At 37.5% G+C, this 21,431-nt stretch overlaps 2 protein-coding genes across 8 annotated transcripts in view; one reads left to right on the forward strand and one right to left on the reverse strand.

Moving 5' to 3' along the window:
- Nucleotides 1–4,400, forward strand: part of styx (serine/threonine/tyrosine interacting protein) — a 48,063-nt gene extending 43,663 nt beyond the window's left edge. Inside the window, exons 10-12 of one of the 3 annotated variants that reach the window (XR_010018055.1) lie at nt 196–277; nt 1,601–1,728; nt 3,837–4,400. Coding sequence is in view for 2 of the 3 variants with exons in the window: in XM_063048916.1 (XP_062904986.1) it covers nt 196–277; nt 3,837–3,910 (156 nt within the window). In the remaining variant the exon portion in view is untranslated. The remainder of the gene's footprint in view (nt 1–195; nt 278–1,600; nt 1,729–3,836) is intronic. The other 2 variants (XM_063048916.1, XM_063048907.1) reach the window with 2 other exon arrangements.
- Nucleotides 4,401–4,620: 220 nt separating this feature from the next.
- Nucleotides 4,621–21,431, reverse strand: part of gnpnat1 (glucosamine-phosphate N-acetyltransferase 1) — a 30,788-nt gene continuing 13,977 nt past the window's right edge. For 3 of the 5 annotated variants that reach the window (XM_063048939.1, XM_063048949.1, XM_063048932.1), the window contains exons 2-6: nt 18,813–18,993; nt 16,506–16,568; nt 14,779–14,906; nt 14,287–14,348; nt 4,621–6,711 (exon numbers count right to left, since the gene is read on the reverse strand). In XM_063048939.1, coding sequence (XP_062905009.1) covers nt 6,564–6,711; nt 14,287–14,348; nt 14,779–14,906; nt 16,506–16,568; nt 18,813–18,966 — 555 coding nt within the window. In that variant the 5' untranslated portion in view covers nt 18,967–18,993 and the 3' untranslated portion in view covers nt 4,621–6,563. Of the gene's footprint in view, nt 6,712–7,682; nt 9,708–14,286; nt 14,349–14,778; nt 14,907–16,505; nt 16,569–18,812; nt 18,994–21,431 lie in introns of those variants that run through there. The other 2 variants (XM_063048971.1, XM_063048959.1) reach the window with 2 other exon arrangements.

Below are 21,431 nucleotides of genomic sequence, written 5' to 3' on the forward strand. Positions count from 1 at the left end.
AGATAATTTACATCATTTCTCTTGCTCACCAGAAGTTGATAGCTGATTGGACAGTAATATTTTGCATTGTTGATGCATGTTATTTTTCAGGGAATTCTGGAGAATATAAGCAAGATGTATTAAGATGTGCTAACTAGATGTTTTAAATTTATTTGAAAGCTTAAAAAACTGACTCAAAAACTGTTCTATAAATAGGAATACGAAGCCATTTATTTAGCAAAATTGACAATAAAGATGATGTCACCACTCCAACTGGGCAGATCTGTTTCTGCACAAGGTTAGTAATTGATAAAAATGATTATGTTCACTGAAGTTTATGTTATGGAATTTAAAGACGTTGGTAAATATTTATTTAAAATACCATTTTAAAATTGTGCAAACGACACTTTGAATAAATACTTTCTTTAGTGAGTAGGGTTTTTAAAACCATTAAAATATAGTAATTAGAATGCCAAAAATGTGAAAATAGCTAGGACTTGGGAAATAACCGAAATACAACTCACAAATGGTCTGTTTAATTACATTTGATATAAAGGATCAATGTTGCAACAACTCAAGTCAGAGAACCACCTGGGAAAGAAAAAAAGCAACACATTCCTGAAAAGTTCTTAGTAGTTGTTCTTTTCAGTATTTTCGATGTATTGCAGAACATCACAAGCTGACAACTGGGAAATTTGGAGATAATTTACTCTTTAATACTTTGTTGGCAATATGCTCATTTCTTTCCTTCCTGAATGTTATAAAAAGAACTTTTCTTGTTGGCGTCAGCAGCAGTCTTTTGGTGAGCCACAACCAGTTCTGATTCTGTGCCTTGAGTGAAAAGAACAGGACCGTTTACTGTACTTGAGAGACAGCTCCTCTAATCAGAATTAAGCATGAAGATGAGAATTTAATCCTTTCAGTCTGAAGGTGAAATTATTAGTGCTGAAGTGTTCTTGTATTCAATAGTGGCAATCCCTTCTTGTTCCTTGGGAGGGCCATGTTATCCTATTATTAAATTAGCTCCTTTGTTCAAAATCTTCAAGTTTCTGTTTTATGGTTTGGTTTTCATTATTTCCTTCCTTTGGCCAAAGGGCCTCTTTATTTAAATTGGACGCCTTTGTTTTCCAGGAAGCCTCTCATGATTAAAGCATATACTGTATAATGCAAAGTAGAAATTGTAAATCGCTGAGAATTCATAATGGAACCAGTGTCTGCTGAACTTGGTTTTGTACTGGACAGTAAAATATCTACCTATACTGCATTGTTCCTGTTTCTTCATAGAAGGGCTCTTGATGAAAATCCTCATGTGTCATCAGTTATGAAAGGGATATGAAAAGTTTTGCGTAATTTGCTTCATTTCCTCCTTAGGATTTAATTCTGAAGCTGCATACCAAGCCTTTGATTACAATCTTTCTAAAGATTGTCATTGTAAACTTTGACCTGGCAGTTCTGATTTCATAAGGAGTTGTTCATTATTTCAATTGCTGCTGGCTTAAGCATCTAGTCTTCCAGTGATACGATCTCTGATTTGATTTTGGAAATATTCTTGTTCTGTTGTATGGTTGGTAATAGATATATAATCTATATGTAAATGCAACACAATCTTTTCCTTTTTTAGTTGTTCTCAGGATGTGAGCGCTACTGGAAATGCAGCATTTATCACCCATCCTTAATTGCCCTGAGAAGGCCATCTCCTTTTAACTGCTGGCAATCCTTCTGCTGATGGTATTCACACAAAAGTGTTAGGTAGGGTATTTCCTAGTTCTCAATGGCTGTTGACTTCTGCAGACCATACATCTGGTGTGGCCATCTCAACACAAAGATTAGCAAGATGTTTGCTTGAACATATAGAATTGATTCATTTGTGTGAAAATATATTTTTGAGTAATGTCAGTTGCTCTACGGATATTGCTTCATTATGCCAAACTCAACAGTACCTGCAAGGCTCCTACTGGCAGTAATTTCTGCACTTAAACCCATGCAATAGTGCTTTGTTATTCAGTCAACTGTTTACATGGTGCTTGTTTATGGCTGTAAGCATTTGATTAGACTTTTTTAACTTAGAATTTCTGTTGATTCTTTCTCGGTTTACATCAATCAAAATCCCAGATTAATGGTGGATGATCCAGAGATTCCTGTTTAGATCTGTAAAAGCTTTCATTTTCCTTCTCTAAGACACCACCGAGTTCGATGGCTGTGGACGATGCTATAATGAAGTGGATTTACTTGTAGGATAGTCTTTCTTTCAATGTGTACACCCTTCATCAGATCAAGAATCTAACACTTTCCTCAAAGATAAATAACTTGCTTCGTTTTTTTAAAAAAAAAGCTGATTTGGCAGTCTACGGGAAGTTTTTAACACACATTGAAAAAAATGTCAATTTAGTAAATCTGGAGATAATTAACTTCAAAAACCTGTTATGACATAGTATTTCCTATCAAGAATCTAACCAGGCTTGTAAGCTGAAAAATGTTTTGTTATCCTCATTCTATGTATATAGTAAACTAAACAACTTGGCTGAGCCATGAATGGCCACCTTTGTTATCATTGCTACAAGGACACATCTTGCTTCCCTTTTTGTCTGCAGTTAATAATGTGTAAAATTTTCAACTTTGTTTCTGGTTTTATTTAATGTTTTCCTCAAAAGAAGTTTAGAGATTTCAACTGGATCCTTCACATATGCAAAAACAATGCCAGTTATGGTAATGTTAATGTGCAAAGTATTCTTGAGCTTCTGTTGCAGTAGATTAGACATGGGAAAAAGTGTAACACTCCCAGGTTCATTACCGAATAAGCTATGTAATTGAAGTTGATCAACTGAGAAATGATTCTGTATGCCTATCACTTTGGCTTAAATGACGTCTCCAAGTCAGAACAGTACCAACAATCAAATCAGTTATCCGGTTGTTGATCAATAACCATGACAAAAATATTACTGAATTCTATACCAAATAAGTCACAAGCTAAGAAGAAGGTCTTCCTCTACAAGAATATTCTGAAAAGTACTAACCCTTTTTCTCATGTTTGTGGAAACTGAGCATCAAGGTTCACCATTATTTATTACCCAATCCTAAATTCTCTGGAAAAGGTGGTGTTCTGTATGGATATGTTTGGATATTCTTCCTGCATTAGCTGTAGATGCTAGAGATTATGATATGTCATCATGAAAATCTTGGCAAGTTGATGCATTGAATTTCTAGTGGTATTTGTGGCAGCAGTGCTGTACTGGTTGGTATTGGACATAGTTTCTGGAGGGTCAATCTATCACTGCTTTATTCTGGATTCTATCAGGTATTAAATGTTGTGGGAAAAGCACTTACCTAAATAGATGGAGCATATTCCAATACACTCAATTACTGTACATTTCCTTCAAGAACATTGGTTGGATGTCCAAGGTGCCCATTCAGACTCCAGGGCAGAAAACTTAATTATGCGCCTCTTTTTGGAAATTATAATATTTGTACCTTCTTAGGGACAACCCTCAATGACTGTCTAATTTTGACTTGTGACAATATATAATATCCTGTTAATCAAGATGGAATTCACCTTCATCCTTCCACTGTGATCATTCTGATGGCACTTTGTAATATGTTGGACTATCCTTGGTATCAGTATTTTTGGTTTATAATTGAATATCATTTTACTAATGTTTATTTCAAAATAACAATTTAACAAAAACTAACTTTCATTAAAAATGTAAATGGGTGGAATCATGTCAATTATGGGACTACCACCCATAAATTCTTAAGTTTTAATGTATATATTAAATGTGCATTGGAATGCACTGTTATATTTAAATTGTCATTGAAGAATGTGACTTGTGTAATAATGACATCCATTTTGTTTTACTTAGGAACATTGAAAAGAACACTGGAGGATGATGATGATTTTTCAAGTATGCAGGTGGCTGTAGCTCATAATGGGTAACCTGTAACTACAGAATTGCTTGTACTGGACATGATTGCTGTATTAAATATAAGTGAATAGGAGGATGAAGTGTTATTGAAGATTATGAATACTAGAAGTTGATATTACACAGCACATTTACTTTATTTCCATTTCTCAGCTTTGTCTGGCTACTTCTGAGGAAGTGATGCTGGAACAGAAAACTTGCCCTTTGAGAACAACCTGGAGCAACATATGCCTGTGAAATTGTATAATAGTGATTTAATTCTGACCGGGAAGTGGAGCAAAATGATTTTTTGATGGATTTACAAGTCTTCATATGCTAATTTTACTTTTTTTTTTACCAGGACTGCCATTTTGACAGTTAATAAGTACGCATGTGCTAATACATTGATGCACTTTTGATACTTGAATTTTGATTGTATGTAAGTTTGATAGGGAAATAATGCACTGTGTGCTTGATGTCAGACCCATACATGCAATTTATGTTACAAAGTGTTAATCTTTTTGTGTAATTTATTAAAACTTTCAATAAAGTTTTTTTTCTGATTAGTTTGTTAGTATTCTAACTACATCCTATTTTTAATTAATCCTCAACTATTCCTCAAGATGAGTTAAAGTTTAATGGTGTATCCTGCACCTTGCATTTTCTTTTCCACTTAATGTCACCAACTGTAAAACTTCAATTTCTCTAAATTTCAAATGTGTATATATTTACAATTATACCAATAGTTAGATATTTTATTTGCCCTTTGCACAATGATACAATTAAATAAATACAATAAAAATTTACCCAATACTAAAGTTATTGAAAAAAATTAAATAAAATAACCATCTCTAGATTAAAACTGTCCTAAAGAGCAGCCATAAATTCCAAAAAGCACACATTTTGTTTGTTTCATGTAATAGATACTTTAAAAAAAAATAAGAAACACATACAAAATGCTGGTGGAATTCCCAGCATCTGTAGAGTTTCTCTTGTTCAAAATTACAAGATTTTGTTTTGCTCCATTAAAGGATCATTGAACAAAATAAGGCTGAAATATGCTGCCTTGGTCCTGTTAAATAGTAAAGAAATTCAGCATACATAGAATTTTATAGCATTTTTCACCAACCATTAGTACATAAACATGCCCACATTAAAAAGTACCAGGTTTCTATAACTTAACAGACACAGTAGTACAAAAGCAGAGCTTAACTATTCAGCCAAAAAACTCAAAATTAAACTTTATTTTCACTGTAACAATTTTTACTCTTAAATCTTATTTTCCTATTGGAAATATAGTGCTTTGACAAGCTATAAACTACATACATTTATGCACTTTAAAAGTCCAATTGTTATTTCAGTATTTCAAAGATATTGCATATTTTATCTGTAACTGTACATTATGGGGATTAAATTAAGCATTTCCATTTCATGCTGAATTTATAAAACACAGGAAAAAATTAACAGCTTTAATTTACAAAACTTTGTACAGATTTCAATAACAAACTTTAGGGCAAATACATTTTCCTCATGTAATCTCAAATTCAGTAGGGATATCAAATTTAAGTCATTGGCTCCATTGCAACTAAAAATATTTTGTTTTAAACATGGATTAAAAAAAGTCATCAAGCAGTTCCAAATATGCATAGAACTATAATGCTAATTCCATAAAAATTAGGGAGGAATTAGCTGTTGTACCTAATTTTGTAGATAAAATTTGAGATTACATTGAGAAAACATGGGTAAAATTAATTATCACCTGCTCCATGAGGTGATACTCATGAAGTTCATACAAATATAGCATTTACATATGCAAACAAACAAGATACAATATTCTTCCGTAAACAATATAAAATGTGTGCTTTGGATTAATTTTAATTACAAGATGAATTAAAATCTGACCTGATTCATAAATTACATTGATGTACAATTTTAATACCTAGATTTAGTTACCCTGCACCTTGTTATGATCGGATCAGCAGCAAAGTAGACAAGTCACTTTGTCAGGTCAGTATACGGAGCTCCATAAAGGCATGGCTTCACATGCTAATGAAAATCTCATCAATATATAAAAAAAAATTGAAAACACCTACACAAAGCACTTAAAATCTCCACTTCAAATTGTAAAGTGCCCACAAGATCCATGCAGTGTCACAAGATTCTTTGACACCCTGGGACTGAACAGAATTGCGCTCAAAGTTTTCTGCAATTTTCACATTAACTTAAAGTAGAATTGATTCCAAGAGATATATAGCTGCATTTTCATTTAAACTTGGACCCCAGAGCAGTATAACAGGTACAATTATAAGTTAAGTCGCTTAAAGAACAAAAATAGATGCATAGAAGTGCCCTGTTTTGAACAAAAAAGTCCTTTGGTACAATTATTTCCATTGCTACTTCTAAGAAACAGTTTTTTTTTCACAAAACTAGTGCTTTTCATATTCCTTTGAGCTAAAGTTTACCATGCTGCAGTTCCCCCCCCCCCCCCCCATCACCTACAAGACTGCTTAGTTTAAGAAAAAGACATCATTAAATTTCAGCTACATTCTTGGTACCATGAAACAGGTAAACATTGCTAATTGTATTGGAATATACTACACATCTTGCCAGTACTAAATAAACTTTATAATTAGATTCCCCCCCCAAAAAAAAAATCCTCCTAGAAATACAAATCTCATTCAGCAAATATCAGTCAAAAAATCTGCATTGCATGTAAAGCTCTTCTGTAACTTTAAAACCGAATTTTTGATAGAAGGCTTTGTTCTTTGGTAGACATTCTAAAGTAATTTTGTAGCAGTTGAGTTTCTTGCTGAGAAGTGTAAGGGCTGCAACTAACCTATAGTAACAGAACAGCAAAAATCAGGAGCTTAGAAACACGAATCATGTTCAATTGTACATAAAAGAGTCATTCCTTAAATTAAGGAATTACTCTAGGAAATATGGAGGTAGATTAACATGAAATATGTACTTATAATTTCATAAATAATTCAAATTCAAGGCAAATATTTAAGGTAACCATAATTAACTTTAATTTGAGGTACTTTAACAAGAATAATTTCTTCATTAAGAAACTAAATACAGGAGGGATAATTTTGGAATATGAGAAGATCATTTAGCAAGTCAAATGCAATAGGACTGTGGTAATACCATAAAAACAAGGGAATTGTAATATGATCATAATATTTCAATATATTTAGGAGTTCAGGTGTTGCCACTGTCATATTTTGTTCTTTACTGGGTTGCCATTCCTCAAGAACTAACAACCACCTTATCACCTGAACTAATCAGTCCTTAAAAGATGAAAGTGGTCTGCTGGGATTCAAATATAATCCTATCCACATACAGCTGCAAGAAAAAGTTTGTGAACCCTTTGCAATTATGTTTTTCTACATCAATAACTCAAAATGTGGTCTGACCTTCATCTAAGGTGACAAAAATAGACAAACACAATAAATGAAACACTCATTGTACTTTTCATGCCTTTATTAAATACATTGTTTAATCATTCACAGTCCAGGCTAGAAAAAGTATGTGAACCCTTGTAGTTAATAACTGGTAGTACCTCCTTTAACAGAAATATCCTCCAAACGTTTCCTGTAGCTGCTGATTAAACTTGCACAACAGCAGGGAGAAAGTTTAGGCCATTCCTCCATACAAAACTGTTTCAGTTCATTAATATTTCCGGGATCCTTGCATGAACAGGTCATGCCACAGCATCTCAATTGGGTTAAGTCATAGTCACACTTTATTGATCCCGGGGGAAATTGGTTTTCGTTACAGTTGCACTATAAATAATATAGTAATAGAACCATAAATAGTTAAATAGTAATATGTAATTTATGAAATAAGTCCAGGACCAGCCTGTCGGCTCAGGGTGTCTGACCCTCCAAGGGAGGAGTTGTAAAGTTTGATGGCCACAGGCAGGAATGACTTCCTATGACGCTCTGTGCTGCATCTCGGAGGAATGAGTCTCTGGCTGAATGTACTCCTGTGCCCACCCAGTACATTATATAGTGGATGGGAGACATTGACCAAGATGGCATGCAACTTAGACAGCATCCTCTTTTCAGACACCACCGTGAGAGAGTCCAGTTCCATTCCCACAACATCACTGGCCTTATGAATGAGTTTGTTGATTCTGTTGGTGTCTGCTACCCTCAACCTGCTGCCCCAGCACACAACAGCAAACATGATAGCACTGGCCACCACTGACTCATAGAACATCCTCAGTATCGTCCGGCAGATGTTAAAGGACCTCAGTCTTCTCAGGAAATAGAGATGGCTCTGACCCTTCTTGTAGACAGCCTCAGTGTTCTTAGACCAGTCCAGTTTATTGTCAATTCGTATCCCCAGGTATTTGTAATCCTCCACCATGTCCACACTGACCCCCTGGATGGAAACAGGGGTCGCCGGTACCTTAGCTCTCCTCAGGTCTACCACCAGCTCCTTAGTCTGTTTCACATTAAGCTGCAGATAATTCTGCTCACACCATGTGACAAAGTTTCCTACCGTAGCCCTGTACTCAACCTCATCTCCCTTGCTGATGCATCCAACTATAGCAGAGTCATCCGAAAACTTCTGAAGATGACAAGACTCTGGACTTAAGGTCTGGACTCTGACTTGGCCATTCCAAAACACAAATTTTCTTCTTTTTAAAACCATTCTGTTATTTCTGATATTGTCTTGTTGCATCATCCAACTTTTAAGCTTCAGGTGATGCTTGATACAATTTTGAATTCGTTGTTCCCTCACAATTGGAAGCTGTCCAGGCCCTGAAGCATCAAAGCAGCCCCAAGCCATGATGCCTCTTCCACCATGCTTCACAGTTAGGATGAGGTTTTGGTGTTGGTATGCAGTGTTCTTTTTTCCTCCAAACAAAGCGATGTTTATTTCTGCCAAAATGTTCAACTTCTGTCTCATCTGTCCACATTGTCCCAGAAGCATTGAGACACATCCAGGTGATCTTTTGCAATCTCAAGACGTGGAGCAATTTTATATATTAAATAAATAAATCAATCAATCAATCCAAGAGCTGTGGTTTCCTCAGTAGTGACTTCCATGAACATTTCCGTTCAGTACTTTTCTTATAGTGAACACATGACAGAGACTTTAGCAAATTTAGAGATTTCTGCAGGTCTTTTGTTATTACCCTTTCACCTCCTTCAGCATTGTACGTAGGGCTCTTGGTGTGATCTTTGCAAGATGCCCACTCCTACAGAGAGTAGTCACAGTACTGAATTTCCTCCATTTGTAGACAATTTATAGCAAGGAACCTCTACAACCCCCACCTCTAAATGTCATTGATTGGAACACCTCACTCCAAATAGCTTTTGTAGAAGGCATTACCCTGCAGGTTCACATTCTTTTTTGAACCTAGACTGGTGATTTAAATGGTGTACTCAGTGCTGACGACAAGTAGAATTGTTTGCATGTTATTAGTTCAGGCAGATTCTGCTGGTCTATTGTGACTTAGATAAAGATCAGACCACATTTTATAATTAATGCAGAAAACCAGTTAATTACAAAGTGTTCACAAACTTTTTCTTACAACTGTACATACAAAATGTCAAAGTCAATGTTGAATGATTCCCCAGGCTTAAACTAGATGCACAGAGGTCAATTAAGTTGTGAGCACATTTAGCCAAAGTGAGCTAATTGTATATTAAGCCTAGATTTTGCTCCATAGCTCTGTATTAATAAGCTACAGAAGTAAAATATGCCTGGCTGGTGGCATAGTGGCATCAGCACCGGACTTCGGAGCGAAGGCTCCCTTGCATGCTTTCCATCCGTACTGGGTTGAGCAACTCGGCCTCGTAAAAATAAGAAAGCCTGCTAAAAAAAAAAAATGCCGTCACGACGACTCCACTCTGAGTTAAGGGCTTTCTTCTTTAGAAGTAAAATAGCAGGCATTTATGGATAATGGCATGGTGGCAGCCAAACATTAAACAGAACACCTAAACCTCAAATTAACTGCTTTTCACAATCCTGAAGTCTTGTGATGAAGATTAGTCATTCAAATCATATGAGTACATTTTTATTTATTCATCTTGGTAATATTGAGAGCATATATAATCAAATGAGAATAGATGATACAAGCCTGGGGAAGAGAAAAAACATCAAGCAGACCTGAAAGTACTGCCACTTCATACGCCTAACATTCACAAATGCACAGAATAAACGATGCGACAATTAAGTCATTTTTGTATCCCTGTTAGATACAATATATGCAGAATAATCAAGGACTTGTGGGACATCAACCTACTATACGGAAAAATGAAAAGCTCAGTAGGCCCTTCCAAATTATCCCAATCTAACATGGCATGACTTGTGCATACAAACTATCCATTCCTCCTTTTTCCAGAGTCACAAGATCTAGTGGGGAATATGGAGTAGGGTAGTGGTCGCCAACCGGTCGATCTTTGAGACTTTCCCAGTAGATCTCCAAAAAAAAAAGAAAAATAAATACACAAATACTGTTGTAATGTAAGCATTATAAAAATAAGTAATACTAATTAGGATAACAGTAATATAGCAACACTGCCGCTACTGAAAGCTGTTTGTAAAGAGAGATTGTTTCCGGGTTGTGGGGTTTTAGTTCCGTTCTTTCTGCCCAGTGCACATGTGTGTAGCTGCCCCACCATGCACCGCGGTAGAAAAGACTGGAAGTAAAACCCCCGCAACCAGGAAGCAACCTCTCTTTACAAACAGCTTTCCATAGTGGGGGTATTGCTATATTACCATTATCCTAATTTGTAGTAACTTATCTTTCTAATGCTCACATTAGAGCACTTCTCCCCCTTTAAATTCCAACATTCCCCAAATGTAAGTAACTGGGAAACAAAAAACAGTGGTGTCATTATCTTGCGTACCTCTGAAACTTATACTAGTGTCTCAGTAACAGTTTACCAATACAAAACACCTGAACAACGTGGCAGATTCAACATTCAGTCTGTCAGGTTTGCGAGGGTGCTGTGCTGCAACAGATGAAAATTATGAAATCCAAGCACAGGAACTGTCTTACTGACAGACACCTCACGAACTGTCTTATTGACAGACACCTCACAGACCGTCTCAAACTGGCTGTCTGTAGTTATGAGCCAAATTTCAGGGAACTAGCAGAAAGTATTCAGCCCCAGTCATCACACTGAGTGCAACAGTCAATTTTTATTCATTTATTTTTTGTGTTGAAATAAAATTAAATAATGAAACGTAGATTTAAAGGTGTAGTAATGTGAGCATTATAAAAATAAGTAATACTAATTATGATAATAGTAATATACCTGGAGTATTGTGTGCAGTTTTGGTTCCCTAATCTGAGGAAAGACATTCTTGCCATAGAGGGAGTACAAAGAAGGTTCACCAGATTGATTCCTGAGACGGCAGGACTTTCATATGATGAAAAACTGGATCGACTAGGCTTATACTCACTGGAATTTAGAAGATTGAGGGGGGATCTTATTGAAACGTATAAAATTCTAAAAGGGATTGGACAGGCTAGATGCAGGAAGATTGTTCCCGATGTTGGGGAAGTCCAGAATGAGGGGTCACAGTTTAAGGATAAAGGGGAAGCCTTTTAGGACTGAGATGAAGAAAAACTTCTTTACACAGAGAGTGGTGAATCTGTGGAATTCTCTGCCACAGGAAACAGTTGAGGTCAGTTCATTGGCTATATTTAAGAGGGAGTTAGATATGGTCCTTGTGGCTAAAGGGATCGGGGGTATGGAGAGAAGGCAGGTACAGGGTTCTGAGTTGGATGATCAGCCATGATCATACTGAATGGCGGTGCAGGCTCGAAGGGCCAAATGGCCTACTCCTGCACCTATTTTCTATGTTTCTATAGCAATATTCCTGCTATGGAAAGCTGTTTGTAAAGAGAGGTTGTTTCCGGGTTGCAGGGTTTCACTTCCGGTCTTTTCTGCCTGGTGCACATGCGTGTGACTAACCGATTTAGTAGGTCGATCTTGCCTTTCACTAAGGCGGAGGTAGGGGATCTTGGGCTTAAAAAGGTTGGCGACCACTAGAGTAGGGTCTGAAACAGATTACAAATGGAGAGGAAAAAAAATTCTATTTCCATTTCACACCCTCAGATAACTAAGCCTGAGGGTCCATCATAATTGCTGCCTAGAAATTAGTCTGTGTTTAAGACCAACTTGTATTGAACAGTTGTGCAGCAAGTGGTATGCTAACACACCAAGATTTACTATCAGAAGCAGTGGAATTAATAGAGACACAATGAATAATTAGAGGCTGAAGCTAAAGGGGAAGGCGACTTCTACCTTTAGGTGATATTAGTTTTAGGAATTTACTTATGAAGAATTACAACTACTTAAAGTGAGAAATCAAAATGTGTGGCATCAATGAAGCTTGAAAACAGGAAATAAAAGGAAAGACAAGATAAATAGGAAGTTTGGATTTAAAAAGCACTTGTTTGTAAGAATTTCAGTATTGTTTTGATTCCTCAAGTGCCTTCAATACCAAACAGCTCTCATTGCTAGTGGGGTGGGGGAGGAAGGAAAGCTCCGTTCAATGCAAGCTGGCACTTCAATTGTACCCTGGATAATGGACTACCTTACTGGCAGACCACAGTTTGTGCAACTTCAGAGCTGTGTGTCAGACATGGCAATAAAAGCAGCACTGGGGCCCCACAGGGGACTGTATTGGCTCCATTCTTGTTTATCCTGTACACCTTGGACTTTAGATAAAACTGAGTCACACATTCTGCATTAATTCTCTGATGACTTAACAATAGCGAGGATGGGAGGATAAATACAGGGCCCTGGTCTGTTTAATGGTGCAAACTGAATCATCTGCAGCTCAACATCAGTAAGACAAAGAAGATGGTGATGGACTTTAGGAAGATCCAACCTGCACTGTTCTGTTACTATTGACGATGAGGACCTACAAGTACCTGGAGGTGCACCTGGATGACATACTTCAGTGGAGCAGCAACACACAGGCTGTGTACAAGAAGGGCCAGAGTCACCTCTACTTCCTGAGGAGACTGAGTTCTATAGTGTATGCAGGCCTCTCAATTGTATCAGTCAGTCAGCTGTCACCAGTACAATCTTCTATGCGGTGGTGTTCTGGGGCAATGGCATTAGCTTGGGTGATGCCAATAGGCTCAATAAACCAATTAGGCTGGCTCTGTTAGAGGAGTCAAACCGGACATACTGGAGGTTGTGGTAAAACAAAGGACCTTCCAGAAAATCCTGGACAATGTTTCTCACCCTCTGCATGCCACCTTAGCTGAAAAGAGGAGCACTTTCAGTTATAGACTGCTCCAAAGAGCACTATGAGGTCATTCTTACCCTCGTCCATCAGGCTCTATAATGAGTTAACCTATAGCCAGGGAAGTGATGACCCCCTCCTGTTACACTGTTATTAACTTCTATTTACCAGAGCTCTGTTTAAGCTCTACTTAGCGCTATTTAATCACACCCTGCAATCGTGGACATCCTGTGCAGTACTACCACCACTTCTTATCTGGATGGTGTGACCGTGCACCCATTACTGTAATTCTTGCACTAGCATCTTATCAGGGTGACCTTGGAATCTTTGATTTTAAATCTGGACATTAATTCTTTTTTAAGGTAACTTTTTTATTCTTTCTTCCCTTCTAATATTTGTTTGGTGTGCACTTGTAATGTTACCTTGACACTAATTTCATTTGGGATCAATAAAATATCTTTCACTGTCCTGAGAACCTTTATTCTTTGCATATCAATTTACTAAAAATATGCGAATATAAATCTGGCCCATAAGCTCCCAAATTGAAGCATCTTTGCCTGAACTGCAAACTAATTCCATATCCAGATTGCCAAAGGGTTATATTCCAACTGTCCACACTCCAAATTCTACACAAGTCAGAAATACCCATTTTCTATAGCTATCATTACTATCACTGGGCATATAGTTTCTATAATTCTTTCACCCTAATATTATCCATTAATAGATGCCATGAAATATTTTATGACTATTACTAGCTTGACAAATGCTTTAAAAAATGTATAGGAGAATTGATATTATGTTAGATTTCCTTTATCCAGGTGATTCGTAACCCAGAAGTCACTCCTTGTAATTTTGCCATTCAACCTTGAGATCTTTGCAACTACAATATCATTCTAGCAAATGAGAAATCAGACTGCTGTACATTCTGAGATGCTTTTCAAGAGTAGGAATAAACATACCGGTTTCTACAGGAAAACCAAAATGCATTGGGGAGGGCATAAGCTTTAATCAACAGTTTATCAAGAGCAAGTCAAAGCAAAGAACAATGATGGGGAGCTGAAAATAAAGCTACATGCCATCTTATGGAAGGCAAAGTTGTCGATAACTAAACACCTAGATAATTTTATAGATTCAGCCAAAATAACATTTAATATCAAACTACATACTAGGTTTAAGTACTTACAATTTTCCCAGCTGCTTTCCTCTGTGTTCATCACTAACAACAACTTCTTCTATTCTCCCTCGCTAAATAAATGGGGGGAGAAAAGGCTTGAGTTCTTAAAAGGTTTCACATTAGATGTAGCCTAGAGTTAAGATTAACTATATATATACATATGTGAGTCATTTTAAACATTACTTGAGTAGCTGAACATAAAAGACTATGCATTAAACTCTGAAAAAAAAAGGAACTATCAAGAAACATTTACATTGCATTTCAATTGGGGAAGTTTAGGAGGAAAGCAGGGTAAGGAAAAGGAATTTAAACATTCGTGTCATTTCATCAATATATCTTCCAGTAGGCTATCAGATTCTTCACTTTTAGCTAAAATGCCCAAATTTAATTCTATTCAATTGAGCCAGCAGAACAAATATACATTGAATATTTTATTAACAGTAATTAGCAGGTTCTAGGTCTTAACAAAACAATATTGTAATATACTAGTTGAAGGCTTACCTTTGCACAGGTATGTATAAATTTATGTTCAATTATTAATGTTGCTGTAGCAATGACCTGTCCGACATGAGTGTCTTCAACAACAATATTATAGTAATCTCCAGTTTGCTTCATGTGTTCAAACTTTTCTGTAAAGTTTTAGGAGAAAGGCAGTAAAAATAATGGCCACAGGTCTATATTACAAGCCATTTTACCTTCAATCAACATTTGGTTATCATAAGTACTATACACTTGGGCGCAGAACATCAAAACACCCATCAAAGAATTGTATTTTAAACAATTTCTTAGTTAGTTTTACCCACATTACCCACGTCAGGCAAAGAAAGGTAACTTCCTAAAATTAGTGACTGGGGAATTACAAAAAAAAACACTAGTTGAGATCACATATTTCGTGAACTGCCATCATTTTCTGGAGAGGAATGGCGAGGGAAATTCTCTCAACTCAATCATAGCAGAAAGCAATCTTCTGAAATTTCAAATATCAAAAATATTTCTAAGCTACATGAATAATGGGGTCAGGGATGAAAAGGACAGGGTGACACAGAAAGAAAACTGCGCAGCACCATACATTATTTATCTACCATACATTTGCTTGTAATCTGCCTAAGGACAGATTCAGCCCTTCAATACTGCTCTGTCATTCCATCATGGCTGATTTATTAACCCTCTCAACCCCATTCTCCTACCTTCTCCCCATAACCTTTGATGTCCTGATTAATCAAGAACCTATCAACCTCTGCTTTAAATATACTCACTGACTTGGCCTCCAATGCTGTCTGTGGCAATGAATTCCACAAATCTACCACCCTCTGGCTAAATAAATTCCTCTTTCTTTTAACAAAAGGTCCCTATCTGAGGCTGTGCCCTCTGGTCCTAGACTCCCCCATGATAGGAAACATGTTCTCCACATCCATTCTATCTAGGCCTTTCAATATTTGATAGGTATCAATGAGATCCTCCTCATTCTTCTAAACACCAGCAAGTACAGGCCCACAGTCAAATGCTCCTCATGCGTTAACCCTTTTGTTTCTGAGATCATTCCTCTGGACCCTCTCCAATGCCAGCACATTCTCAAAGTATTGTCTGAACAATGCCTCATCTTCATATTGTCTGCAAACTTGGCCACAAAGCCGATATAGACACAAAACGTGAAAAGAAGCTGTCCCAACACTGACCCCTGTGGAACACCACTAGTCATTGGCTGCCAACCAGAAATGGCCTCTTTTATTCCCACTCTTTGCTTCCTGCCAATCAGTTTGCATCTTTCTGGTCTGCTGCTCACTATCAACTAAAATACACCTTTGCTATCTCTAAAATTAAGTCTCCTATATCCATGACCAATCTGTAGACTACTATTAATCCGTGACAGATGATGCACAGTTACATTAGTTTGAAGAATGGTCATCCCTATTATTTTATAAATCATGCTACTGTTAATGTTTTCAATCCCACACAGCTTAATTTCCACATATATGTTAATCAAACTGCCAAAACCAACTCCCCATCAAATTTAAAGTGACAAACCTAACAATTCAATAACTACATCAAATCTTAAAGGTCTGTAGCCCCAACTTTTCTTGAAACAACTGCATGATAGAAAACTGAAAAAAACTGTCCTCATACTTTGAAACAAAAACAGATTACAGACAATTTAAAACAAAGGTTTCACAGTACTGGAGGACTGAAGTAAAACATATGACAATATATGAAAGTGCTAGCTTGCTTACTTATGAATTGTTCAGCTTCAACATCACCTACTTTCGTTAACTGTGCAAGTACCTTGAAAAAGCCTGTAAAAATTAAAATTGAGTTACATTACAGCAGGAGTTACCATTAAGTTCATTATCATGTTAAAGGAAACATTGCCATTACAGCTTTATAGCAGCCATAGAGGAGATTTATGAGAATATTTCCCAGTCCAGAGAAATTTAGTTACAATGAGAGGTTACAAGGCTTAGGGTTCCTTTCTCTAGAAAGAAGGCAGCAGAGAACAAGCTGAAACACAAAATTACGAGAAGCTTAAATAAAGTAAACAGTTTGTACCAACAGGAAGTACCAACCGGGGGCACAGATTTGTCATCGTTATAAAGATCACAGGGGATTGGAGAAAGATGTTCTTAGATACAAGCTTGGTGGGGTCTGGAGCTTATAGTCTAAAAGTTTGATGCATGGTAAAACTGCTCATTATATTTCAAAACCACATGAACGAGCAGTTGATGAACTTCAAATTGTAAGTCAACAAGTTAACAACTGGAAAATTGGATGAGTCAGAGTAGTTCTTCATTTGGTATGGGCACAATGGACCAAATATTTTCCTCAGTCATAAATTTCTATGATCTTTGAAACTTCAATGGTAGTGTTCAAGTTGCAATCCCAACATGGTTGATGGAAGGACAATCACAAACAAGAGAAAATCTGCAGATGCTGGAAATCCCAGCAACACACACAAAATCCTGGAGGAACTCAGCAGGCCAGGCAGCATCTATGGAAAAAGAGTACAATGTTTCGGGCCGAGACCCCTCAGCAGGACTGGAGAGAGAAAAAAAAATTGAGGAGTAGAGTTAAAAGGAGAGGGGATGGGAGGGAGAAACACAAGGTAATAGGTGAAAGCAGGAGGAGGGTGAAGGAAGAGCTGAGAAGATGATTGGTGAAAGAGACACTGGGCTGGAGAAGGGGAGTTTAATAGGAGAGGACAGAAGGCATGAAAGGGGAAGCAGCACCACAGGGAGGCAAAGGGCAGGCAAGGAGACAAGGTGAGAAGGTGAGGTGGGGGGAAAGGGATGGGGAATGGTGAAGGGGGCATCACATCTGTCTGACATGCTATTTCCTATATTTAGAGTTTTGTTGGACATACAAGGTGACTCATTGGGTAGGCAACTGTAGCCCTAGAATCCTCTTCTCAAAAGGAGCGTTCAAGAAAAATTGTACATAATACATGTGCTATTCCGCAGATGAAATAAAATTCAGTAGAACTATATGGATCTGGCATCGCAAGTAGCTAATGGGAATAGCAAAGAAAGATTGCAAGTAAATTTTCTGATTACAATATGTATCATGATTCAGGTGAGATATTACAGGGTTGGGAAAAGATTTTTGGACTCTTGTAAATAATGAGTTAAAATTGCTGCAGACTTCTGTTTGTTCTGTTCTGAGTAATCCGCCTGTGCTGCTTTCAGACTGACAATCTTGGAGATGTTATGTTTTGTGGATTGAGTTCTGCTCATCTGTCACACACATGGCTTCGCAAGAATTGAGCTAAGCGCTCTTTGTCTCATAAGCTCGTTCTATAAATTGTAACACATCTAAGTTAGACAAAGGTTCGATGTGTACCCACAATCCTCGTCTCACCTGCAGGTGTCAGGATGTGATAATCTAATTATACTTTGTCTCCAAACATGTGGAACAATGGTTGAAAATGAGGAATTATCTCATTGCACACATTGTCCCAGTTGTCTGAGCTTGACTGCCTTTTAGGGTGATTAAGGGTTATTTGTCTCAAAATACCACTGTTGTTGGGTATGTGACTATGGGGGTAGTTAAAAAATTGCTTCCTGTGTACGTGACAAAAATGGTATTAAAAACTCTGTTTCTGTGCTTGGGCAGAGAGACCTCAGGTATGGGCCCCCTGTGTGTGCCTAAGGAGGGCTCTCTCTAGTAGCCAGCTACTAATAAAACTGTTGCTTTATCCTCCCTAGTACTGTGTGTTCTTGCATCAGGTAACCAGTAATAATTAGAAGTAAGGTTTAACACAAGTAGGAGCTAAATATATGAATAGGAAAAGGAGATGAAAAATAAACTGACAGAAAAAATTCTTATTTGCATAAACATTATTTAAAATATCTGCTATTCAAAATAATTTCAAAAAATTGGACTGTAAGAAAGCACTTTAAAAATGGCCAACCCCATTTTTAAAACTAGTTCAATGGATTCTTTGACTAAAAGTAGAACACTTCAGTCAAAATTACAAACATTCACAAGCAATCATATTAATATACATCTGTGGGCAACTGATAGATTTACAGCTTAAACAGTACCTCTGTTGAAGTCTGCAGTACAGAGAGGCCTCAGAATGAGTCCATCCCCTGGGCTCACTGGGGAAATCTCAGGCGAGAATTTCACCATATTTTGATTCCAGTCCAGCTCACTCAACAAGGTGGGGTCAAACAAGGGTGTATCGTCAAGAATCATGGCCCAAGCAGCACATAAATCAATACACTGTTTAAAAGAAACACACAAAACTGAAAAAAATTGAGACTTTACAGATATAACCACATGCAGTCAAGTGAAAAGAATTTTTTTAGTGATTTTAAAATATGATATTTTTGTCATGATTACTGATAAATGCAAAACAGGCTCAGTTCTAAAATAATAAATTCTCCTGGTAATTAAATTTGAGGAGAGACCATCACTTTGTAATGGCATTTTTACAGTCAAAATCACAAACAAGAGAAAATCTGCAGATGCTGGAAAGCCAAACAAGACACACAAAATGCTGGAGGAACTCAGCAGGCCAGGCAGCATCTTTGGATAACAGTACAGAATGTCATGTTTTTACAGTATTTTGGAACACTTACATTGTGTAATAAATACAAGAGATACAACTTCAACAAATAGTGTGCATACTACAGAGTAATAGAATTGTACAACATAGAAATGGACCCTTTGGCTTATCACATCCATGCCAAAGTTCTCCAATCTAGGCATCCTGGTGAACTTTCCCTGCACTCTCATTGCCAATTACATCTTTCCTATTATGTGGCAAACAGAACTGCATAATACTACTTAACCAGTATTTTGTAAAGTTGTAATCTAGCATTTTTTATAATTTCCTTTATCCCAAGCTTTGAAGACAAGCATGCCATATGCCCTTTTCACCACCACCCTATCTAGCTCTGCTGCACTTTCAGGTTACCAAGCATTCCTTAGTGCCCCTTACTGCGTATATCCTACCCCTATTGGATTTCCCAAAGCACATTATATCAGAGTTGCTGAGATTTAATTCCATTTGCCAACACTAAGCTGAACTCTCCATCATATCTCTATCCTGCTGAAGCCTCAGGTATCCTTCCTTACCATTCAAAACACCACCATCTTTTAAGTCATCTGCAAACTGGACACCACAGTAGTGTATCAGTTACTGCAATAATATTACAGCTCGGGAGTTCAATGCCTGCAAGGAGTACGTACATTCTCTCTGTGACCATGTGGCTTTTTGTCCAGGTGTAGTGGTTTCCACCTACATTCCAAAGATGTACCAGTTAGGTGGTTAACTGGTCACTGGACAACGTCCTGCCATTAGGATAATTGGTCATTGGACATCGTCCTGCCATTAGGATAGGGCAGTGCAGCTCAATGGGCCAGAAGGACCTGTTCTGCATTGTATTCTAAATAAACTACCAATCATACCTCTGGCATTCATGTCCAATTTATCATAAACCAATTTCTATGAAACACCAGCAACACACACAAAATGCTGGTGGAACATAGCAGGCCAAACAGCATCCATAGGAAGAAGCACAGTCGACATTTCGGGCCGAGACCCTTCATCAGGACTAACTGAAAGAAGAGATATTAAGAGATCTATGAACCACCATTGTTCAGATCTTCAATCAGAAAAGCATCCTTCCACAACTGCCTTCTACCTACCACCATAAAGGCAATTTTGGATCCAATCAGCCAGCTTCTTGTGTACTTTACTCTTCAGGGTCAGCCTACCAAACAGGACTTCCTCAAACGCCTTATTAAAAGTCCATATATACAACACCTATTGCCATACCTTCAGTCTCATTTGTTACCTGGAGGAAACTCAGCCAAACTAATGAGGCAGGATTTCACCTGCCCAAATCCACACTAATTATCCCTGCCTTTGCAAGTGTACAGAAATCTGAGCCAACCCTATCTGTTGGACTTTATCCAATAATTTCTCTGCCACCAACACACAGCTCATGAATATGCTGCTCCTTGGTTTGACTTTGCAGCCTCTAGTCTTTTAGCACCTCACTATGGCTGCTGAAGATGGTAATATTTCCTTCAGAGCCGCGGCTATTTCCTCTCTTGCTTCCCAAAGAAACATGGAATACATCTCATCTGGCTCTAGGGATTTATTTAACAGACACTTCTCAATATGCACCTGCTCCAGATTATCCATTTACCCCTCCATGAACTCACTTTCTTCCTTGTCCTTCTTTGTAAATCCACTGTCGATAAATATTCACATAGGGCCTTTCACTTGTCACCTGGCCTTACAAAGATTACCAATTTGATTTGCAAGGAAATCCCCTCTTTCCTTATTATAGAATGTTTCAGGATTCTCCTTTCTCTTACGATTTCTCTCTTACATTAGAGCTATAAAGCTGCACAAAGCAGAAAAGGGACCACCACGATATCCATCTATGCTAATCTCATTCAACCACATCCCTCCAATCCAAGTAGCTATCCAAATGCCCTTTATATGCTCCATTGTACTGTATCTGTCTTATCACCTCCTCTGGCATTATGTTTCATATTCAAACACGAGGAATTCTGAAGATGCTGGAAATTCAAGCAACACACATCAAAGTTGCTGGTGAACGCAGCAGGCCAGGCAGCGTCTCTAGGAAGAGGTGCAGTCGATATTTCAGGCCGAGACCCTTCAACAGGACTAACTGAAGGAA

This window comes from Mobula hypostoma, chromosome 1 (genome assembly GCF_963921235.1).
Source record: "Mobula hypostoma chromosome 1, sMobHyp1.1, whole genome shotgun sequence".
Classification (NCBI taxonomy): domain Eukaryota; kingdom Metazoa; phylum Chordata; class Chondrichthyes; order Myliobatiformes; family Myliobatidae; genus Mobula; species Mobula hypostoma.